We start from the raw sequence: 19349 nt of genomic DNA on the forward strand, positions 1-19349 counted from the left end.
CATGATTCTGTATGCAATCGTTGTCTGTTTGTCGTAGATCTGACTAACCTACTTTGCAGACACTGCACAAAATATTTGCTTGTCTACCTGCATCTACTGTTGCAGTTGAAAGAAGTTTTTCAACATTGTGTCATACAAAGACATGGCTGAGGTCAACAATGAAGGAGGATCGACTTAATGACTTAGCTCTGTTGAACACTCACCCTGACATTGATTGTCCTATTGACGATGGAATTAACCAATTTTCCAGTAGGAATAGGTGCATAGAATTCATCATTTAAGGAAGAGAACCACAATTGTAACTTTTTATGTCATAAGATGGTCTTGTCTTCTATATGTGTATAATCAGTTTAAATTAAACTTAAATTAAACTTTCTACCCCCATGAACCACGGACCTTGCCGTCGGTGGGGAGGCTTGCATGCCTCAGCGGTACAGATGGCCGTACCGCAGGTGCAACCACAACAGAGGGGTATCTGTTGAGAGGCCAGACAAACATGTGGTTCCTGAAGAGGGGCAGCAGCCTTTTCAGTAGTTGCAGGGGCAACAGTCTAGATGATTGACTGATCTGGCCGTGCAACACTAACCAAAACGGCCTTGCTGTGCTGGTACTGTGAACGGCTGAAAGCAAGGGGAAATTACAGCCGTAATTTTTCCCAAGGGCATGCACCTTTACTGTATGGTTAAATGATGATGGCGTCTTCTTGGGTAAAATATTCTGGAGGTAAAATAGTCCCCCATTCGGATCTCCGGGTGGGGACTACTCAAGAGGACGTCGTTATCAGGAGAAAGAAAACTGGCGTTCTATGGAATGTCAGATCCCTTAATGGGGCAGGTAGGTTAGAAAATTTAAAAAGGGAAATGGATAGGTTAAAGTTAGATATAGTGGGAATTAGTGAAGTTTGGTGGCAGAAGGAACAAGACTTTTGGTCAGGTGAATACATGGTTATAAATACAAAATCAAATAGGGGTAATGCAGGAGTAGGTTTAATAATGAATAAAGAAATAGAAGTGCGGGTAAGCTACTACCAACAGCATAGTAATATTGTAGCCAAGATAGACACGAAGCCCATGCCTACTACAGTAGTACAAGTTTATATGCCAACTAGCTCTGCAGATGATGAAGAAATTGATGAAATGTATGATGAGATAAAAGAAATTATTCAGGTAGTGAAGGGAGATGAAAATTTAATAGTCATGGGTGACTGGAATTTAAGAGTAGGAAAAGGGAGAGAAAAACATAGTAGGTGAATATGGATTGTGGGTAAGAAATGAAAGAGGAAGCCGACTGGTAGAATTTTGCAGAGAGCATAACTTAATCATAGCTAACACTTAGTTCAAGAATCATGAATGAAGGTTGTATACATGGGTGAATCCTGGAGATACTACAAGGTTTCAGATAGATTATATAATACAAAATTGTTAAGGCTTTTGTGGCCACTTGTTGACAAACTGCCTTTTGGCTTCTGTCTCGGGTTCTTCGGCCGACGTTCATCTAATGACGCTTCTGACGTTTCGCCAGCACAAGTGGCTGGCATTGTCAAAGCTTCACCCTCCATTGCCGGTGGTGAACTGAAGCCGAGCTCACGCCCGCAGACTATATGCACCTGGTGCGCCAACATACGAGGGCTTCTCCGCAGTCATTTCCGGTATGGTTCTCCTCTTGCTACATGCGACTGTCGTTCGCTGCAGTACGGGAAGCCAGGATCCGTTTGCCTTAAGGCTTTCCTCTTTCTTGTTCAAACTATTCGCGTGTTTTTGTATTTCTACAGCTTCTCTGAACAAGCATGTGTGATAGTGCTTGTCTACAGCCAGAACTTCCATGTCGGCGAATTTTATTACGTGGTCGGTCTCATTCAGTGCGTGCTCTGCCACGGCCGATTTCTCCACCCGCCTCAACCTGCAATGTCGCTTATGCTCTTTGATCCTGGTGTTAATGGATCGTCCAGTCATTCCGACATAAACTTTTTCGCATGTGTATGGTATACGGTATATTCCCGACATTGCAAGTGGTTCTCTTTTCTCCTTCGCCGATCTAAGACAGGTTTGAAAATCGTCGTTACACCATGTTTGCACAATGTACGGCCGATTCTGTCCATCATTCTGGGAATGTATGGCAGAAAGGCCGTACCCGACATTTCTTTTTCTGGTTCCTTACTTCGCCGAGTGTTTGGCTCTGTTACACTTCTAATATAATTTGTGGAGTACCCATTGCTCGTCAGGACAGTTTCCAGGTGTTGCATTTCTCGTTTGAGGTGTTGCGGCTCACATATTCGTCCTGCACAAACTATCAAACCACCATCCAAGCCAGAAAAGAGGCATGATTAGTACGCTCGCAATGAGAGCAGGACGAATATGTGAGCCGCAACACCTCAAACGAGAAATGCAACACCTGGAAACTGTCCTGAGGAGCAATGGGTACTCCACAAATTATATTAGAAGTGTAACAGAGCCAAACACTCGGCGAAGTAAGGAACCAGAAAAAGAAATGTCGGGTAAGGCCTTTCTGCCATACATTCCCAGAGTGATGGACAGAATCGGCCGTACATTGTGCAAACTTGGCGTAAAGACGATTTTCAAACCGACAACGAAGATCAAAGAGTGTTTTAGATCGGCGAAGGAGAAAAGAGACCCACTTGCAATGTCAGGAATATACCGTATACCATACACTTGGGGAAAAGTTTATGTCGGAATGACTGGACGATCCATTAACACCAGGATCAAAGAGCATAAGCGACATTGCAGGTTGGGGCAGGTGGAGAAATCGGCCGTGGCAGAGCATGCACTGAATGACACCGACCACGTAATAAAATTCGCCGACATGGAAGTTCTGGCTGTAGACAAGCACTATCACATGCGCTTGTTCAGAGAAGCTGTAGAAATACAAAAACACGCAAATAGTTTGAACAAGAAAGAGGAAAGCCTTAAGGTAAACGGATCCTGGCTTCCCGTACTGCAGCGAACGACCATCGCATGTAGCAAGAGGAGAACCACACCGGAAATGACCGCGGAGAAGCCCTCGGACGTTGGCGCACCAGGTACATATAGTCTGCGCCAACGAGCTCGGCTCCAGTTCACCAACGGCAATGGAGGGTGAAGCTTTGACAATGCCAGCCACTCGTGCTGGCGAAACGTCAGAAAAATCATTAGATGAACGTCGGCTGAAGAACCCGAGACAGAAGCCAAAAGGCAGTTTGTCAACAAGTGGCGACAAAAGCCTTAACAATTTTGTATTATGCCTCTACGGGGTGGAGATTTGCAGATTGTACCGATGCCTTGACCAACGATGGAAGAAGAAAGCACGACTGATGTCCTCTCTTGCCTTTCTGTCACGGTGCCGAGATGAATGTGCTACATCGAAGTTCTTGAGATGTAAGCGCCTATTCACCACCGCCCAAGCACATCGTATCTACGACAGAAAGGAACGAGCTTTTCTTCGTGAACGAATACATACAACACGGAGAGATTTGGCAAGAACGGATCAGGAACTTCTGGACATTTTCTATCAACTAAGTAGCAGAATGCATCGAGACGACTGGGACAAGATCGACAGCATCACTCACAGGAGCATGCAGAACGAACTCGAATGCTGCACCGAGCGGCAGAAGAAAAAGTTTGAAAGATGCCGGAAGCAGACCGACAAGACGATTCCCGACATGTCACACACAGTGGTCAACCTCACTGAATGACAATTGACCGAAGAGGAAGTGTCTGTTCTTCAAAAAGGAGGGAATTTTGCTATCATCCCGAGAACTATACCTATGGAGGACATCATTGCCAACACCGAAGCAGCCATTCGGACCCTTCCTTGTGAAAGGGCAGAGGAAATACGCACTGAAACAGCCAGGATACTGCGCCGAGCAAAACTACCAGCTTGCAACCTGAAGAAAGAAGAGGTAGAAGCCATTAAGAATCTCAACGCCGACAAGAGTATATTGGTACTGCCTGACGATAAGGGGAATGTGACCGTCGTAATGAAGACCGAAGATTATGAGCAAAAGATCCGAGACCTATTAGATCCAACGACGTACCGAAAACTAAGCGCAGATCCGACGCAGCGTATCACATGGAATACGAATCGATTAATCAAGGCGTCTTCTCTGCCGGCGGACATACAGAGAAACCTGCGCAACACAGAAGCCCTACCACCTCGGCTGTATGGATTACCCAAGATTCATAAGAACAACGTTCCACTGAGATCGATCGTTTAGCACTCCTGGCTCACCGACATATAAATTGGCAAAACACTTGGCCTCTCTGCTCCAGCCACATATGGGGAAGATCGACACTTACATTACGGACTCAGGACATTTCATTGAGAGGCTGAAGAAACTGAAACTTGCACCAAATGACATCCTGGTCAGCTTTGATGTTGTTTCGTTATTTACGAAAGTGCCACTCAGTGACGCTCTCGAGCACATCAGTTCCATTTCCCCGCAAGACATCAGAAATCGCTTCCATGCATGTCTCACCACGAGCTATTTCACATGGAATGGCGATTTCTTCGAGCAGCTGGAAGGCGTCGCCATGGGTAGTCCTCTCATTCCAGTGGTGGCCAACTTCCTTCATGAAACAATTCGAAGCACAGGCACTGGACTTGGCAACTTGCAAACCTAAGGTGTGGTACAGGTACATCAATGATACTTTCATGGTGTGGAGCCATGGTGAAGAACAGCTCGGTGACTTCCTAAGACACTTGAACAGCCTCCATGCCAACATAACATTTACCATGGAAGTAGAAAAGGACAAAAAACTACCATTTCTAGATGTGCTGGTCACAAGGGACGGCGAGAAACCTGGGACACAGCGTGTATCGAAAACTGACACACACGGACCGATACCTGCACAAACTATCAAACTACCACCCGAGCCAGAAAAGAGGCATGATTAGTACGCTCGTAACAAGAGCAGGACAGATATGTGAGCCACAACACCTCAAACGAGAAATGCAACACCTGGAAACTGTCCTGAGGAGCAATGGGTACTCCACAAATTATATTAGAAGTGTAACAGAGCCAAACACTCGGCGAAATAAGGAAACAGAAAAAGAAATGTCGGGTAAGGCCTTTCTGCCATACATTTCCAGAGTGACGGACAGAATCGGCCGTACATTGTGCAGACATGGCGTAAAGACGATTTTCAAACCGACAAGGAAGATCAAAGAGTGTCTTAGACCGGCGAAGGAGAAAAGAGACCCACTTGCAATGTCGGGAATATACCGTATACCATACACTTGGGGAAAAGTTTATGTCGGAATGACTGGACGATCCATTAACACCAGGATCAAAGAGCATAAGCGACATTGCAGGTTGAGGCAGGTGGAGAAATCGGCCGTGGCAGAGCACGCACTGAATGAGACCGACCAAATAGTAAAATTCGCCGACACGGAAGTTCTGGCTGTAGAGAAGCACTATCACACGCGCTTGTTCAGAGAAGCTGTAGAAATACAAAAACACGCAAATAGTTTGAACAAGAAAGAGGAAAACCTTAAGGTAAATGGATCCTGGCTTCCCGCACTGCAGCGAACGACCGTCGCATGTAGCAAGAGGAGAACCGCACCAGAAATGGCCGCGGAGAAGCCGTTGGATGTTGGCGCGCCAGGTACATATAGTCTGTGGCTGCGAGCTCAGCTCCAGTTCACCACTGGCAATGGAGGGTGAAGCTTTGACAATGCCAGCCACTCGTGCTGGCGAAACGTCAGAAAAATCATTAGATGAACATCGGCCGAAGAACACGAGACAGAAGCCAAAAAGGCAGTTTGTCAGATTATATAATGGTAAGACAGAGAATTAGGAACCAGGTTTTAAATTGTAAGACACTTCCAGAGTAGATGTGGACTCTGACCACAATCTATGGGTTATGAACTGTAGATTAAAACTGAAGAAACTGCAAAAAGGTGGGAACGTAAGGAGATGGGACCTGGATAAACTGACCAAACCAGAGGTTGTACAGAGTTTCAGAGAGAGCATAAGGGAACAACTGACACGAATGGGGGAAAGAAATACAGTAGAAGAAGAATGGGTAGCTCTGAGAGATGAACTAGTGAAGGCAGCAGAGGATAAAGTAGGTAAAAAGATGAGGGCTAGTAGAAATCCTTGGGTAACAGAAGAAATATTGAATTTAATTGATGAAAGGAGAAAATATAAAAATGCAGTAAATGAAGCAGGCAAAAAGGAATACAAACGTCTCAAAAATGAGATCGACAGGTAGTGCAAAATGGCTAAGCAGGGATGGCTAGAGGACTAATGTAAGGATGTAGAGGCTTGTCTCACTAGGGGGAAGATAGATACTGCCTACAGGAAAATTAAAGAGACCTTTGGAGAAATGAGAGCCACTTGTATGAATATCAAGAGTTCAGATGGAAACCCAGTTCTAAGCAAAGAAGGGAAAGCAGAAAGGTGGAAGGAGTATATAGAGGGTCTATACAAGGCTGATGTACTTGAGGACGATATTATGGAAATGGAAGAGGATGTAGATGAAGATGAAATGGAAGATACGATACTGCGTGAAGAGTTTGACAGAGCACTGAAAGACCTGAGTCGAAACAAGGGCCCGGGAGTAGACAACATTCCATTGGAACTACTGACGGCCTTGGGAGAGCCAGTCCTCACAAAACTCTACCATCTGGTGAGCAAGATGTACGAGACAGGTGAAATACCCTCAGACTTCAAGAAGAATATAATAATTCCAATCCCAAAGAAAGCAGGTGTTGACAGATGTGAAAATTACCGAACTATCAGTTTAATAAGTCACAGCTGCAAAATACTAACACGATTTCTTTACAGACAAATGGAAAAACTGGTAGAAGCCGACATCGGGGGAGATCAGTTTGGATTCCGCAGAAATGTTGGAACACGTGAGGCAATACTGACCCTACGACTTTTCTTAGAAAATAGATTAAGGAAAGGCAAACCTACATTACTAGCATTTGTAGACTTAGAGAAAGCTTTTGACAATGTTGACTGGAATACTCGCTTTCAAATTCTAAAGGTGGCAGGGGATAAAATACAGGGAGCGAAAGGCTATGTACAATTTGTACAGAAACCAGATGGCAGTTATAAGAACCGAGAGGCATGAAAGAGAAGCAGTGGTGGGGAAGGGAGTGAGACAGGGCTGTAGCCTATCCCCAATGTTATTCAATCTGTATATTGAGCAAGCAGTGAAGGAAACAAAAGAAAAATTCGGAGTAGGTATTAAAATCCATGGAGAAGTAATAAAAACTTTGAGGTTCGCCGATGACATTGTAATTCTGTCAGAGACAGCAAAGGACTTGGAAGAGCAGTTGAACGGAATGGATAGTGTCTTGAAAGGAGGATATAAGATGAGCATCAACAAAAGCAAAACGAGGATAATGGAATGTAGTCAAATTAAGTCAGGTGATGCTGAGGGAATTAGATTAGGAAATGAGACACTTAAAGTAGTAAAGGAGTTTTGCTATTCGGGGAGCAAAATAACTGATGATGGTGGAAGTAGAGAGGATATAAAATGTAGACTGGCAATGCGAAGGAAAGTGTTTCTGAAGAAGAGAAATTTGTAACATCGAGTATAGACTTAAGTGTCAGGAAGTCGTTTCTGAAAGTATTTGTATAGTGTGTAGCCATGTATGGAAGTGAAACATGGACGATAAATAGTTTAGACAAGAAGAGAATAGAAGCTTTCGAAATGTGGTGCTACAGAAGAATGCTGAAGATTAGATGGGTAGATGACATAACTAATGAGGAGGTGTTGAATAGGACTGGGGAGAAGAGAAGTTTGTGGCACAACTTGACTAGAAGAAGGGATCGGTTGGAAGGACATGTTCTGAGGCATCAAGGGATCACCAATTTAGTATTGGAGGACAACGTGGAGGGTAAAAATCGTAGAGGGACACCAAGAGATGAATACACTAAGCAGATTCAGAAGGATGTAGGTTGCAGTAGGTACTGGGAGATGAAGAAGCTTGCACAGGATAGAGTAGCATGGAGAGCTGCATCAAACCAGTCTCAGGACTGAAGACCACAACAACAACAACAACAACATGTTTTCTGTTACCACCATTCTTATGCTGCTAAGCATGAGTATTGCACTACTGTTCTAATGCACACTAGTCCAATATTTTTCCAATGTATGAGTGCCATCTCAACTGTTCAGTCCCTGTGGACTTCTGCAAATAACCTGATCCCACTCTAGACCACCCAGATATGAAAATCCTACCATTCAGGAGTTAGAACAGATCATTACATAAACTTTCATGTTCTCATTTGCTACCTCCTGCTGTCTGTAATAGAATATAGGTGAAACAGTTATAGGCAGGTATAGTTAATAAATTACACAGACAATATGAGCTTCTAGGTTAAACACACACTCCAAAATCAGTACTTACCAATGACTGAAAGATTGGTAAAAGTGCTTAAACTCATGCAGCCATTATACAGTAGCAACACCAATAGCTGAGTGGTCAGCATGACAGAATGTCAATCCTAAGGAGCATGACAGAATGTCAATCCTAAGGGCCCGGGTTTGGAGATTTTCTCTGCTCAGGGACTGGGTGTTGTGTTGTCCTAATCATCATCATCTCTTCCCCATCAACGTGCAAGTTGCTGAAGTGGCATCAAATTGAAAGACTTGCACCCACTGATCTGTCTACCCGATGGGAGGCCCTAGTCACACGACAACAACTCCAAACTGGCATGTAAGAATTTAAATTACACCTTCCACTCATACTGAAGGATTTTAAAAATCCTTCGACTAAGTGCCACTCATCTGACAAAGGCACTTCCCTAAGGCCTTCCAGTTACAAAATGCCCACATCGTGCTTGCAGGTACCTGTGAAACCTTCTCTCCTCTCTCCAGAAGTGTCACACATTCCAACTGCCAACTACATTTCAAACATTCACCAGAGGACTGCATTCCACACATTTACTTAAGGTAAGGCTTAGAGGCTGTAGCACCACAAGCACATTTTCACTATTGAGCCCACATGTTTACTCCCTTATAAAACCTGATGTAATTACTTTTGCTGTTTATTACTCTGGCACAGAAAGGAGCTAATTAGACAGCCATAAAAATAGCTTTATCATCTCCCCAGATATTTAAAGCCACTGAGAAGCAACAACACATTTGAAATGCAAACTGAAACACTTTCTGAATTAAAATTCTTTCAGAGTATGGTAAAAAAAAACATTTTTTAACCATTTTTGTAGGATGTAACTAATAAATTAAACTTAGATTAAGTTAATTTAGCTATAAATAGATGTTTCTGATATAAATGTTCAGCATTTAGCCACTTGTTCACTCAGTAAGTTAAGTAATTTATATTAGTCATGTAGGAAACGTGACTCTACTCTTTAATTTTTAGGAAGAAGCTCTCAACAACTGATCTAAACTTTCTGATTATGTGATCAGATTCCTTTAAGAAATAGATCAATTTTTGACTCTGTTTTTATGACTGACTTTTGTTTCCAGGTTTTCAAATGAGCTAGTGTATGTGGGACTGAGTTATTATGGTCCATCTCTTGGAAGTAATGAGTACACAAGCTTCCTCTTGTCATCGCTGGTTGAGATACCCAGCTATTTGGCGTGCTGGGTTGTTATGGATCACTGGGGCCGCAGGTGGCCATTGTGCATCAGCATGATTGTTAGTGGAGTGAGTTGCATTGTTACAGTGCTCCTGCCCACAGGTTAGCATTTATCTAATAAACAAATTATTTATAATTAATTATCTTCAACAATTTTTTTGAGTTTTAGATACTAAATGGATATATTGTTGAGTTTCACAGTCATTTGAAGAACCGCAAAATCCAAGCACAAGGGGCTAAGTGCAGCTGATGAAATTGCCTACTTTTAAAAGTTTTTCTTTGTTTTACCATTTTAAAATATATTTCTCGGTGCCCACATGATTAGCTTTTTGTATTCTTCTGTAGAATATCCACAGGTCTGAGCTAGCAGTTTCCATTGGTAATGAGAGTCATGGTCAAAGGTACATGAACTGCCTTCAGCCTGGGATGTTCATTGCTGTATCTGACAGATCAGAAATTATTGACTTGCTTATCTGGAGTATATCTCTCCTCTCGATATCTTCTTTCTTCATTTAGTGGATTTTGACTCCTGTGCAACATGATCTTTGCTTGAGATGAAATTGTGCTTATCTATTTCCTATACACTACCAAATAACAGAAGTCACTCTTTGAAGATGTACATATATTCTTACAAGCCATACCGTCTCAGAACATGCCATCTAACAATTTTTGCTTTATAGATTTGTCAATCACATCAAGTATCACAAATTAACAATGTTATGAAAAGGGTAGACTACTCACCATAAAGAAGACACTCTGAGTTGCAGACAGACACAACAAAAAGGCTTACACACTGAGCTTTCGGCCAAAACCTTTTTCAGGTAAGAAAGGAAAACACACACATTCACACAAGCAGGCACAACTCATGCACACATGACCACTATCTCCAGCCACCTTCCCTACTTCAGTCTTTGCATGCTCATTCCATTTTGTATTGTTTTGCAGTGTGATGCCTGAGTATTTAAATGACGGACTGTGTCAAGCAGCACTACTAATGCTGTATTTGAATATTTTCCCTACTCATTTGAATTACATAAACTGTTGAATGGAATGAACAGAATAGGGACTGAGGGGAGAGATGGCATTATTTGAATAAATTTGTATCTAGATAATTATTTGAACAATTAGGTCATTCAAAAAAAATTATTTGTGGATAAAAGGACTATTCCTTTCTGTGAACACAAATAATTATTTGATATTTATTTTTCGTAACTTAAGTAAAGAATGCCGTAGAATACAACTCATCTTCTTTGGTTACTACATGATTAGAACTTTGCCTATATAACCGACATTTTTTTGTGTGGCTCAGTACAGTTTCTGTTTGATAAAGTCTTTATTAATGCACTTTACAGGAGAGTGCCTTGGTGCTTCAGTGGGTTAAATAGAAAAGGAAAAAGTGTGTAGATTCCAGAGTATGAAGCCAAAGGTTTGGAGTTTGAGCCCTGTTGATCCTAGGATTTTTCCTATCATTTCATGCTTCTTTTACCTCAGACAATGAAAAAATGACAATTTGAACCATGCTTCAGATTACATATTAAAGTATAGATCTCTCTATGGGCTGTGGTAGACAACCTCCAAGAAGCCAATGCACTGCATCCCCACCTCTAACAACATGAGGAAGCATTCTGTGTAATTAGGCAGAGATGAGAGTGCTGCCTGTAGAGATGTGAATGAGCAGTACCTTCCTCAGTTGTGTCAAGATTGCTAATGCTGTTGGGTATGGGTGTCTTCATGATATAATAGTACAGTTCTCTTGTTTTTGTACTGCTAAAAAATTAGTGAACAAAGTAAGGGCTCTGTGGTTGGTAATGACCAACATGAATAGATATTAAATCTAAAGTCTCTTAAAATGGCATAAGCCAAAGGGCACCGCAAAATTACACAAAAATATAATGATTTGTGGAATGATGTATGTCCGAAATGATCAGAAATAATGGAAAGTGTTCTAGGACTAACTCTTGAGTGAGCTTCATGTTACAAGATGGAGTAGTTTTCTGATCCAACATACATCAATACAGTCAACAGTTTTTGGATTGAAAAATTTCTTAAGTGTCACTGAGTTTGAGTACATAAACGAGCTCATAATATTGCAGTGCACTGGCCAACTTTTTATCAAATCAATGTCAACAGACAATTTGAAGACTTTTTTCACCTTTATACACCAAATACAGAAAATAGAGCTAATGTAGCACAGATTTTCCCATGATTTAAATACACATAGTTCACCTGTACTGCTGCTCATGATGAAGGGTGGACTCAGGTTCATAATGAAATACAGATTTATGATAGCCAAAGAAGTGCTGAAGACATCAGATGGTGAGTTTGGAATGAAGTTGTGGGAGAATAAGAGAATTTATTTTTTGATTTTGAATGGGCTTTGGAGGTGAAGCTGATGTGAAATCACTACGAAATCGTTTGTCAAAAGCTATGGTGGAATTGATTACTTCTGAATTTTTTGCTTAAGTACACTACTGGTCATTAAAATTGCTACACCACACCATGAAGATGACGTGCTACAGACACGAAATTTAACCAACAGGAAGAAGATGCTGTGATATGCAAATGATTAGCTTTTCAGAGCATTCACACAAAGTTGGCACTGGTAGTGACACCTACAACATGCTGACATACATAAACAGCAGTTGACCAGCGTTGCCTAGTGAAATGTTGTTGTGATGCCTTGTGTAAGGAGGAGATATGCGTACCATCACGTTTCAGACTTTGATAAAGGTCAGATTGTAGCCTATCGCAATTGCGGTTTATCGTATCGCGACATTGCTGCTCGCGTTGGTCGAGATCCAATGACTGTTAGCAGAATATGGTATCGGTCGGTTCAGGAGGATAATACACAATGCCGTGCTGGATCCCAATGGCCTTGTATCACTAGCAGTGGAGATGACAGGCATCTTATCCACATGGCTGTAACGGATCGTGCAGCCACGTCTCGATCCCTGAGTCAACAGATGCGGACGTTTGCAAGACAACAACCATCTGCAAGAACAGTTCAATGACATTTGCAGCAGCATGGACTATCAGCTCAGAGACCATGGCTGCAGTTACCCTTGACACTGCACCACAGACAGGAGCGCCTGCGATGGCGTACTCAACTACAAACCTGGGTGCACGAATGGCAAAATGTCATTTTTTTGCATGAATCCAGGTTCTGTTTACCGTATCATAATGGTCACATCCGTGTTCGGCGACATTGTAGTGAACGCACATTGGAAGCATGTATTCGTCATCACCATATTGGCGTATCACCCGGCATGATGGTATGGGGTGCCATTGGTTACACATCTTGGTCACCTCTTGTTCGCATTGAGGGCACTCTGAACAGTGGACTTAACATTTCAGATGTGTTACGACCCGTGGCTCTACCCTTTACTCGATCCCTGCGAAACCCTACATTTCAGCAGGATAATGCACGACTGCATGTTGCAGGTCCTGTACGGGCCTTTCTGGATACAGAAAATGTTTGACTGCTGCCCTGGCCAGCACATTCTCCAGATCTCTCACCAACTGAAAACGTCTGGTCAATGGTGGCCGAGCAACTGGCTTGTCACAATATGCCAGTCACTACTCTTGATGAACTGTGGTATCGTGTTGAAGCTGCATGGGCAGCTGTACCTGTACAAGCCATCCAAGCTCTGTTTGACTCAATGCCCAGGCGTATCAAGGTTGTTATTATGGCCAGAGGTGGTTGTTCTGGGTACTGATTTCTCAGGATCTATGCACCCAAATTGCGTGAAAATGTAATCACATGTCAGTTCTAGTATAATATATTTGCCCAATGAATACCCGTTTATCATCTGCATTTCTTCTTGATGTAGCAATTTTGATGGGCAGTAGGGTAGATCATGATTTGAAAGTCTTACATCATTATTCTGAAATAAGCGCAATTTTCAGAACATGTAACACATTGCTAAGTTCTGATGTGTAGAACATATTTTTTTAGTAAACTGTACTGGAAAATCTTTCAATATCAAATAAATTTTCTGCTGAGACAGTCAGAAAAAAGATGGAAATATTTTGAACACAAAGCAACAGAAAGTACATTTGTTTTATAAATGACAAAGAACTTGAGCTATCAATGTGTTTGGATTTTAAAGTTAATTATTGTTCACAACACTTTTTACTCGCACTTATAAACAAATTAATTTGAATAAATAACTTGATTTGTTATTTATGAATAACAAATAATAATTTTTATCTTTATTCATTGTTTGCCATTCTAATAAATTCTGCCCAAGTCTGATTGAGAGTGAACTGAAGAAAGATGAAAGTAATGAGGAGTAACGGAAATGAGATTAGTCAGAAATTGAAGGAAATGAGATAAGTCAAAAACTGAACATCAAAATTGGTGAGCAAGATGTAGATGAAGTGAAGGAATTCTGCTACCTTGGAAGCAAAATGATGCGTGACAGATGAAATGAGGAGGACATAAAAAGCAAACTAGAAAAGATGAAGAGAGAATTCTTGGACAAAAGAAGTCTACTAGTATCAAACATTGGCCTTAATTTGAGGAAGAAAATTTTGAGATTGTATGTTTAGAGCACAGCATTGTAGGGAAGTGAATCATGGACCATGAGAAAATCAGAAAAGAAGAGAATTGAAGGGATGAAATGTGGTGCTATAGAAGGATGTTGAAAATTAAATGAACTGAGAAGATAAAAAATGAGGATGTTCTGTGCAGAATCAGCAAGGAAAGGAACAAATGGAGAACACTGACAAGATGAAGGGACAGGGTGATAGGGCATACGTTAAGACATCATGTAATAACTTCCATGGTTCTAAAGCAGGGTGTATACGTTGCCAAGGAAAAAAAATTCCCTGATTTTTCCTGGTTAAAAACACACTTTCTCCCAGATGAAAATACACCTTTTCCATGATAAGTGACAGTATACTCTTCCTCGTAACTGTAAAACTTATCAATCCATTGAATTGTCATGGTTTTATACTTCAGTGTAGATTTTACCGGCACTTTAGAAATCAAAACTCAGGGGAAAAAAACATGTTTGGACAGATGTCTGATGTGCAACAACATCTACACTGCATGTTTTTGTATTACAAAAGTATAAATTTGAATTCCACTACACACCGCATGTTAGTCTCCGAGGCATTGAAATCGAAATTGTGATGCACTTTTGTCATCCTGTCACAGCTCATGTCACGTGATCTTGCCATCTGATAACAACGGATATTCAGAGCATAGGACATGTGATTTAGTCAGCCAATAGCAACATCACTGTTAAATAGTGTGAACACACAAATAGGAAAAGTTAATGGTTTAAATTAATATACACAGTGTTGCCACAAGAAAAGAAAAAAAGCTTTCACATATAATACTGGTCTCAAAGATTAATAAGCTGCAAGAGAAGCTAAGCTTTCAAATGTAATGTTGATGTTTTTTGCACATATTACACTTTAAGACACATCACACACACATGCCAGTAAAATTTTTAATGACGATATAAATGTCTGATCTTCTGGGTTTGAAATTATTCTACACTCCTGGAAATTGAAATAAGAACACCGTGAATTCATTGTCCCAGGAAGGGGAAACTTTATTGACACATTCCTGGAGTCAGATACATCACATGATCACACTGACAGAACCACAGGCACATAGACACAGGCAACAGAGCATGCACAATGTCGGCACTAGTACAGTGTATATCCACCTTTCGCAGCAATGCAGGCTGCTATTCTCCCATGGAGACGATCGTAGAGATGATGGATGTAGTCCTGTGGAACGGCTTGCCATGCCATTTCCACCTGGCGCCTCAGTTGGACCAGCGTTCGTGCTGGACGTGCAAACCGCGTGAGACGACGCTTCATCCAGTCCCAAACATGCTCAATGGGGGACAGATCCAGAGATCTTGCTGGCCAGGGTAGTTGACTTACACCTTCTAGAACACGTTGGGTGGCACGGGATACATGCGGACGTGCATTGTCCTGTTGGAACAGCAAGTTCCCTTGCCGGTCTAGGAATGGTAGAACGATGGGTTCGATGACGGTTTGGATGTACCGTGCACTATTCAGTGTCCCCTCGACGATCACCAGTGGTGTACGGCCAGTGTAGGAGATCGCTCCCCACACCATGATGCCGGGTGTTGGCCATGTGTGCCTCGGTTGTATGCAGTCCTGATTGTGGCGCTCACCTGCACGGCACCAAACACGCATACGACCATCATTGGCACCAAGGCAGAAGCGACTCTCATCGCTGAAGACGACACGTCTCCATTCGTCCCTCCATTCACGCCTGTCGCGACACCACTGGAGGCGGGCTGCACGATGTTGGGGTGTGAGCGGAAGACGGCCTAACGGTGTGTGGGACCGTAGCTCAGCTTCATGGAGACGGTTGCGAATGGTCCTCGCCGATACCCCAGGAGCAACAGTGTCCCTAATTTGCTGGGAAGTGGCGGTGCGGTCCCCTACGGCACGCATAGGATCCTACGGTCTTGGCGTGCATCCGTGCGTCGCTGCGGTCCGGTCCCAGGTCGACGGGCACGTGCACCTTCCGCCGACCACTGGCGACAACATCGATGTACTGTGGAGACCTCACGCCCCACGTGTTGAGCAATTCGGCGGTACGTCCACCCGGCCTCCCGCATGCCCACTATACGCCCTCGCTCAAAGTCCGTCAACTGCACATACGGTTCATGTCCACGCTGTCGCGGCATGCTACCAGTGTTAAAGACTGCGATGGAGCTCCGTATGCCACGGCAAACTGGCTGACACTGACGGCGGCGGTGCACAAATGCTGCGCAGCTAGCGCCATTCAACGGCCAACACCGCGGTTCCTGGTGTGTCCGCAGTGCCGTGCGTGTGATCATTGCTTGTACAGCCCTCTCGCAGTGTCCGGAGCAAGTATGGTGGGTCTGACACACTGGTGTCAATGTGTTCTTTTTTCCATTTCCAGGAGTGTAAATGGTCATCCTCAAAGAGTTGATTTTTAAATGAGAGTCAAATGCTCTGTGATTTAAGAAATTCATCATACATTCTCGCACGTAGTTCATCTTGAGTAAAAGGAAATTTACTTTGAAAGTAACGCTTTTCAAACAGCCATTATTTTCCGACTTGTTAGAAATAGGTTCATTTCAGTAGTTGCCAGAGAGTGTCTGATAACAGGCGTCACCGCACTTGCACAGCTACGATGAAGCAGGAAGCCTGTATGTCGATACATGCAAAACATTAAAAGATCTTACATTATGTTATAAAAGAAACAAGACATTACAGAATACTCCAAGAGCATAAGAATTTCATGAACCATATTAAATGCATAATTTGGCTTAAGTACATACCCGAATGTCCAGATTTGGATGCACATTTTCTTGGAGTACCAGTACTGTATTATCTCATGTTTGTGGCATAATGCCATTTGTGCTAGAAGATGAAAATGTGCACTTTAAATGCAGCAAACAGATGAAACTAGCCAATAGTGTGGAATTAAACACTTTGTTATAAATAAATTGACTGCCTCAGTGGAAAAGATTAATAAAAGCCAAATTTCTCTAGCAAACCAACAAAAATACCTTCATTCTTCTGCAAGGCAATTAATGCTTGACTGTCAGAAAGTTGGAAATAAAATAAAATCTGAAATTAATAACATATTTTAGCCTTCTGTAATTATGTGAATGTATTTTAATTCACTTGATGGCTCCCAGCCACAGAAATCCGTTTTGTTTTCATTTGACGTGAGAGCAATAAACGAAGGGAAACAGCAAGTTCATTAAATGCAGACTATTCAGAAAGATGTGTGCTACAAAATAAACATATTTTTTAAAAGTAAATTTTTAAAATTTTTGGCGTCATACCTCAAATGCTCGAAGGACGGGGAGTGAGAGGGCACCACTACCTAGTATTGGCCCAGTTCAGAGATAACATAGATCTGGGGCTGATGCACAAAGCAGTCTGAGTGGAGACTACCCACTTCCCCACTGGAACTCAGACTGCTTTGTGCATCAGCCCCAGATCTATGTTATCTCTGAACTGGGCCAATACTAGGTAGTGGTGCCCTCTCACTCCCCGTCCTTCGAGCATTTGAGGTATGACGTCAAAAATTTTAAAAATTTACTTTTCAAAAATATGTTTATTTTGTAACACACATCTTTCTGAAGAGTCTGATACGTTGTCATATGTGTTCAATGTGGTTTGGTCTTAAGTGTGACAAAGTACAGTGCCATGCTTCTTCACGCAGCATTCTTCTATTGCATCTTATTATATTTTGCTCTGTGGAATTCAAACATGTAATATTTTGTAATGGGTGCCATAAACTATATTCAGGACAGTGGAAATTATAATGTCCCATTTCCTGCTCCCAGTTGGCCAGTTTGACATCCTGCCCGTTATAAAAAGAATGTCGCAGTTAATATTGGACAGGATTATTTGTAACGGGGAGAACAAGAACTCTTCAGAAATTTTGCACTCTTTATTGCCTATTAGCTAATAACTTGCTGTTTTGTATGACATAAAATTAAATATAGATAAAAACAAAGATGAGGTGACTTACCGAACGAAAGCGCTGGCAGGTCGATAGACACACAAACCAACACAAACATACACACAAAATTCAAGCTTTCGCAACAAACTGTTGCCTCATCAGGAAAGAGAGAAGGAGAGGGGAAGACGAAAGAAAGTGGGTTTTAAGGGAGAGGGTAAGGAGTCATTCCAATCCCGGGAGCGGAAAGACTTACCTTAGGGGGAAAAAAGGACAGGTATACGCTCGCACACACGCACATATCCATCCACACATGTATACGCTCGCACACACGCACATATCCATCCACACATGTATGTGTTGATGGATATGTGCGTGTGTGCGAGTGTATACCTGTCCTTTTTTCCCCCTAAGGTAAGTCTTTCCGCTCCCGGGATTGGAATGACTCCTTACCCTCTCCCTTAAAACCCACTTCCTTTCGTCTTCCCCTCTCCTTCCCTCTTTCCTGATGAGGCAACAGTTTGTTGCGAAAGCTTGAATTTTGTGTGTATGTTTGTGTTTGTTTGTGTGTCTATCGACCTGCCAGCGCTTTCGTTCGGTAAGTCACCTCATCTTTGTTTTTATATATAATTTTTCCCTCGTGGAATGTTTCCTTCTATTATATTGATATCTAAAATTAAATATAGGATACATAAAACCAGTAGAGACAAGCAAGACAGTACACATTTCGTCAATCCTAAAGTCCTAGCATTTTTGTGTCTCTAATCTTGCTACAGCTTTACATGGCATGCTTTCCTTTCTGGGAAAGAATCTATTACCTCATCAAAGTCTGTCAAATGTTTTCCTACATGAAGAAACGATATGTATTATGTCACTGTCTGCTAGATAAAATGAAATAGGCCTGCCTAATATTACATTAGTTGTAACACACACCAAATAAATGAGATTGTTTTGGCACAAATGGTCATTTTTGTACCACAACAGAATATAATTCACGAAGTACCAATATCCAGTGGCTATTTGGCCTATAACAAGCAAAAAGTTTTATGTTAGGAAATAGCTTCACATTTCATTCATATGCTCCAGCTTCTGAAGCATGAAATTGAAAAGTAGTAGTACGAAATTATTATATAAATTTGGAATCATCCTATTCTTCCATAATTTGTGTGATGTCCCTGTTTCTTTTCCTTCCTCATTCTAACAAACAATGTTGTCACCTCTAATACTCTAACTATTCCTGCCAGTACCAAAACTTTTTCTCCTCCCACAATCACCAGTTTAGTTATCCTGCGTTTATTCTCTGGTGAGGGGTTATTACATGTTCATACAACATGTTTTCCACACTACTCCCAG

At 42.0% G+C, this 19349-nt stretch overlaps 1 protein-coding gene across 3 annotated transcripts in view; it reads left to right on the forward strand.

The window, feature by feature from the left end:
* LOC126483635 (carcinine transporter) overlaps positions 1–19349 on the forward strand; it is a 395544-nt gene that overhangs the window by 289645 nt on the left and 86550 nt on the right. For all 3 annotated transcript variants that reach the window (XM_050106689.1, XM_050106688.1, XM_050106690.1), the window contains exon 9: positions 9444–9658. In XM_050106689.1, the coding sequence (XP_049962646.1) occupies positions 9444–9658 (215 nt within the window). The remainder of the gene's footprint in view (positions 1–9443; positions 9659–19349) is intronic.

The sequence above is a fragment of the Schistocerca serialis genome, chromosome 6, assembly GCF_023864345.2.
Source record: "Schistocerca serialis cubense isolate TAMUIC-IGC-003099 chromosome 6, iqSchSeri2.2, whole genome shotgun sequence".
In the NCBI taxonomy this organism is placed as follows: Eukaryota; Metazoa; Arthropoda; class Insecta; order Orthoptera; family Acrididae; genus Schistocerca; species Schistocerca serialis.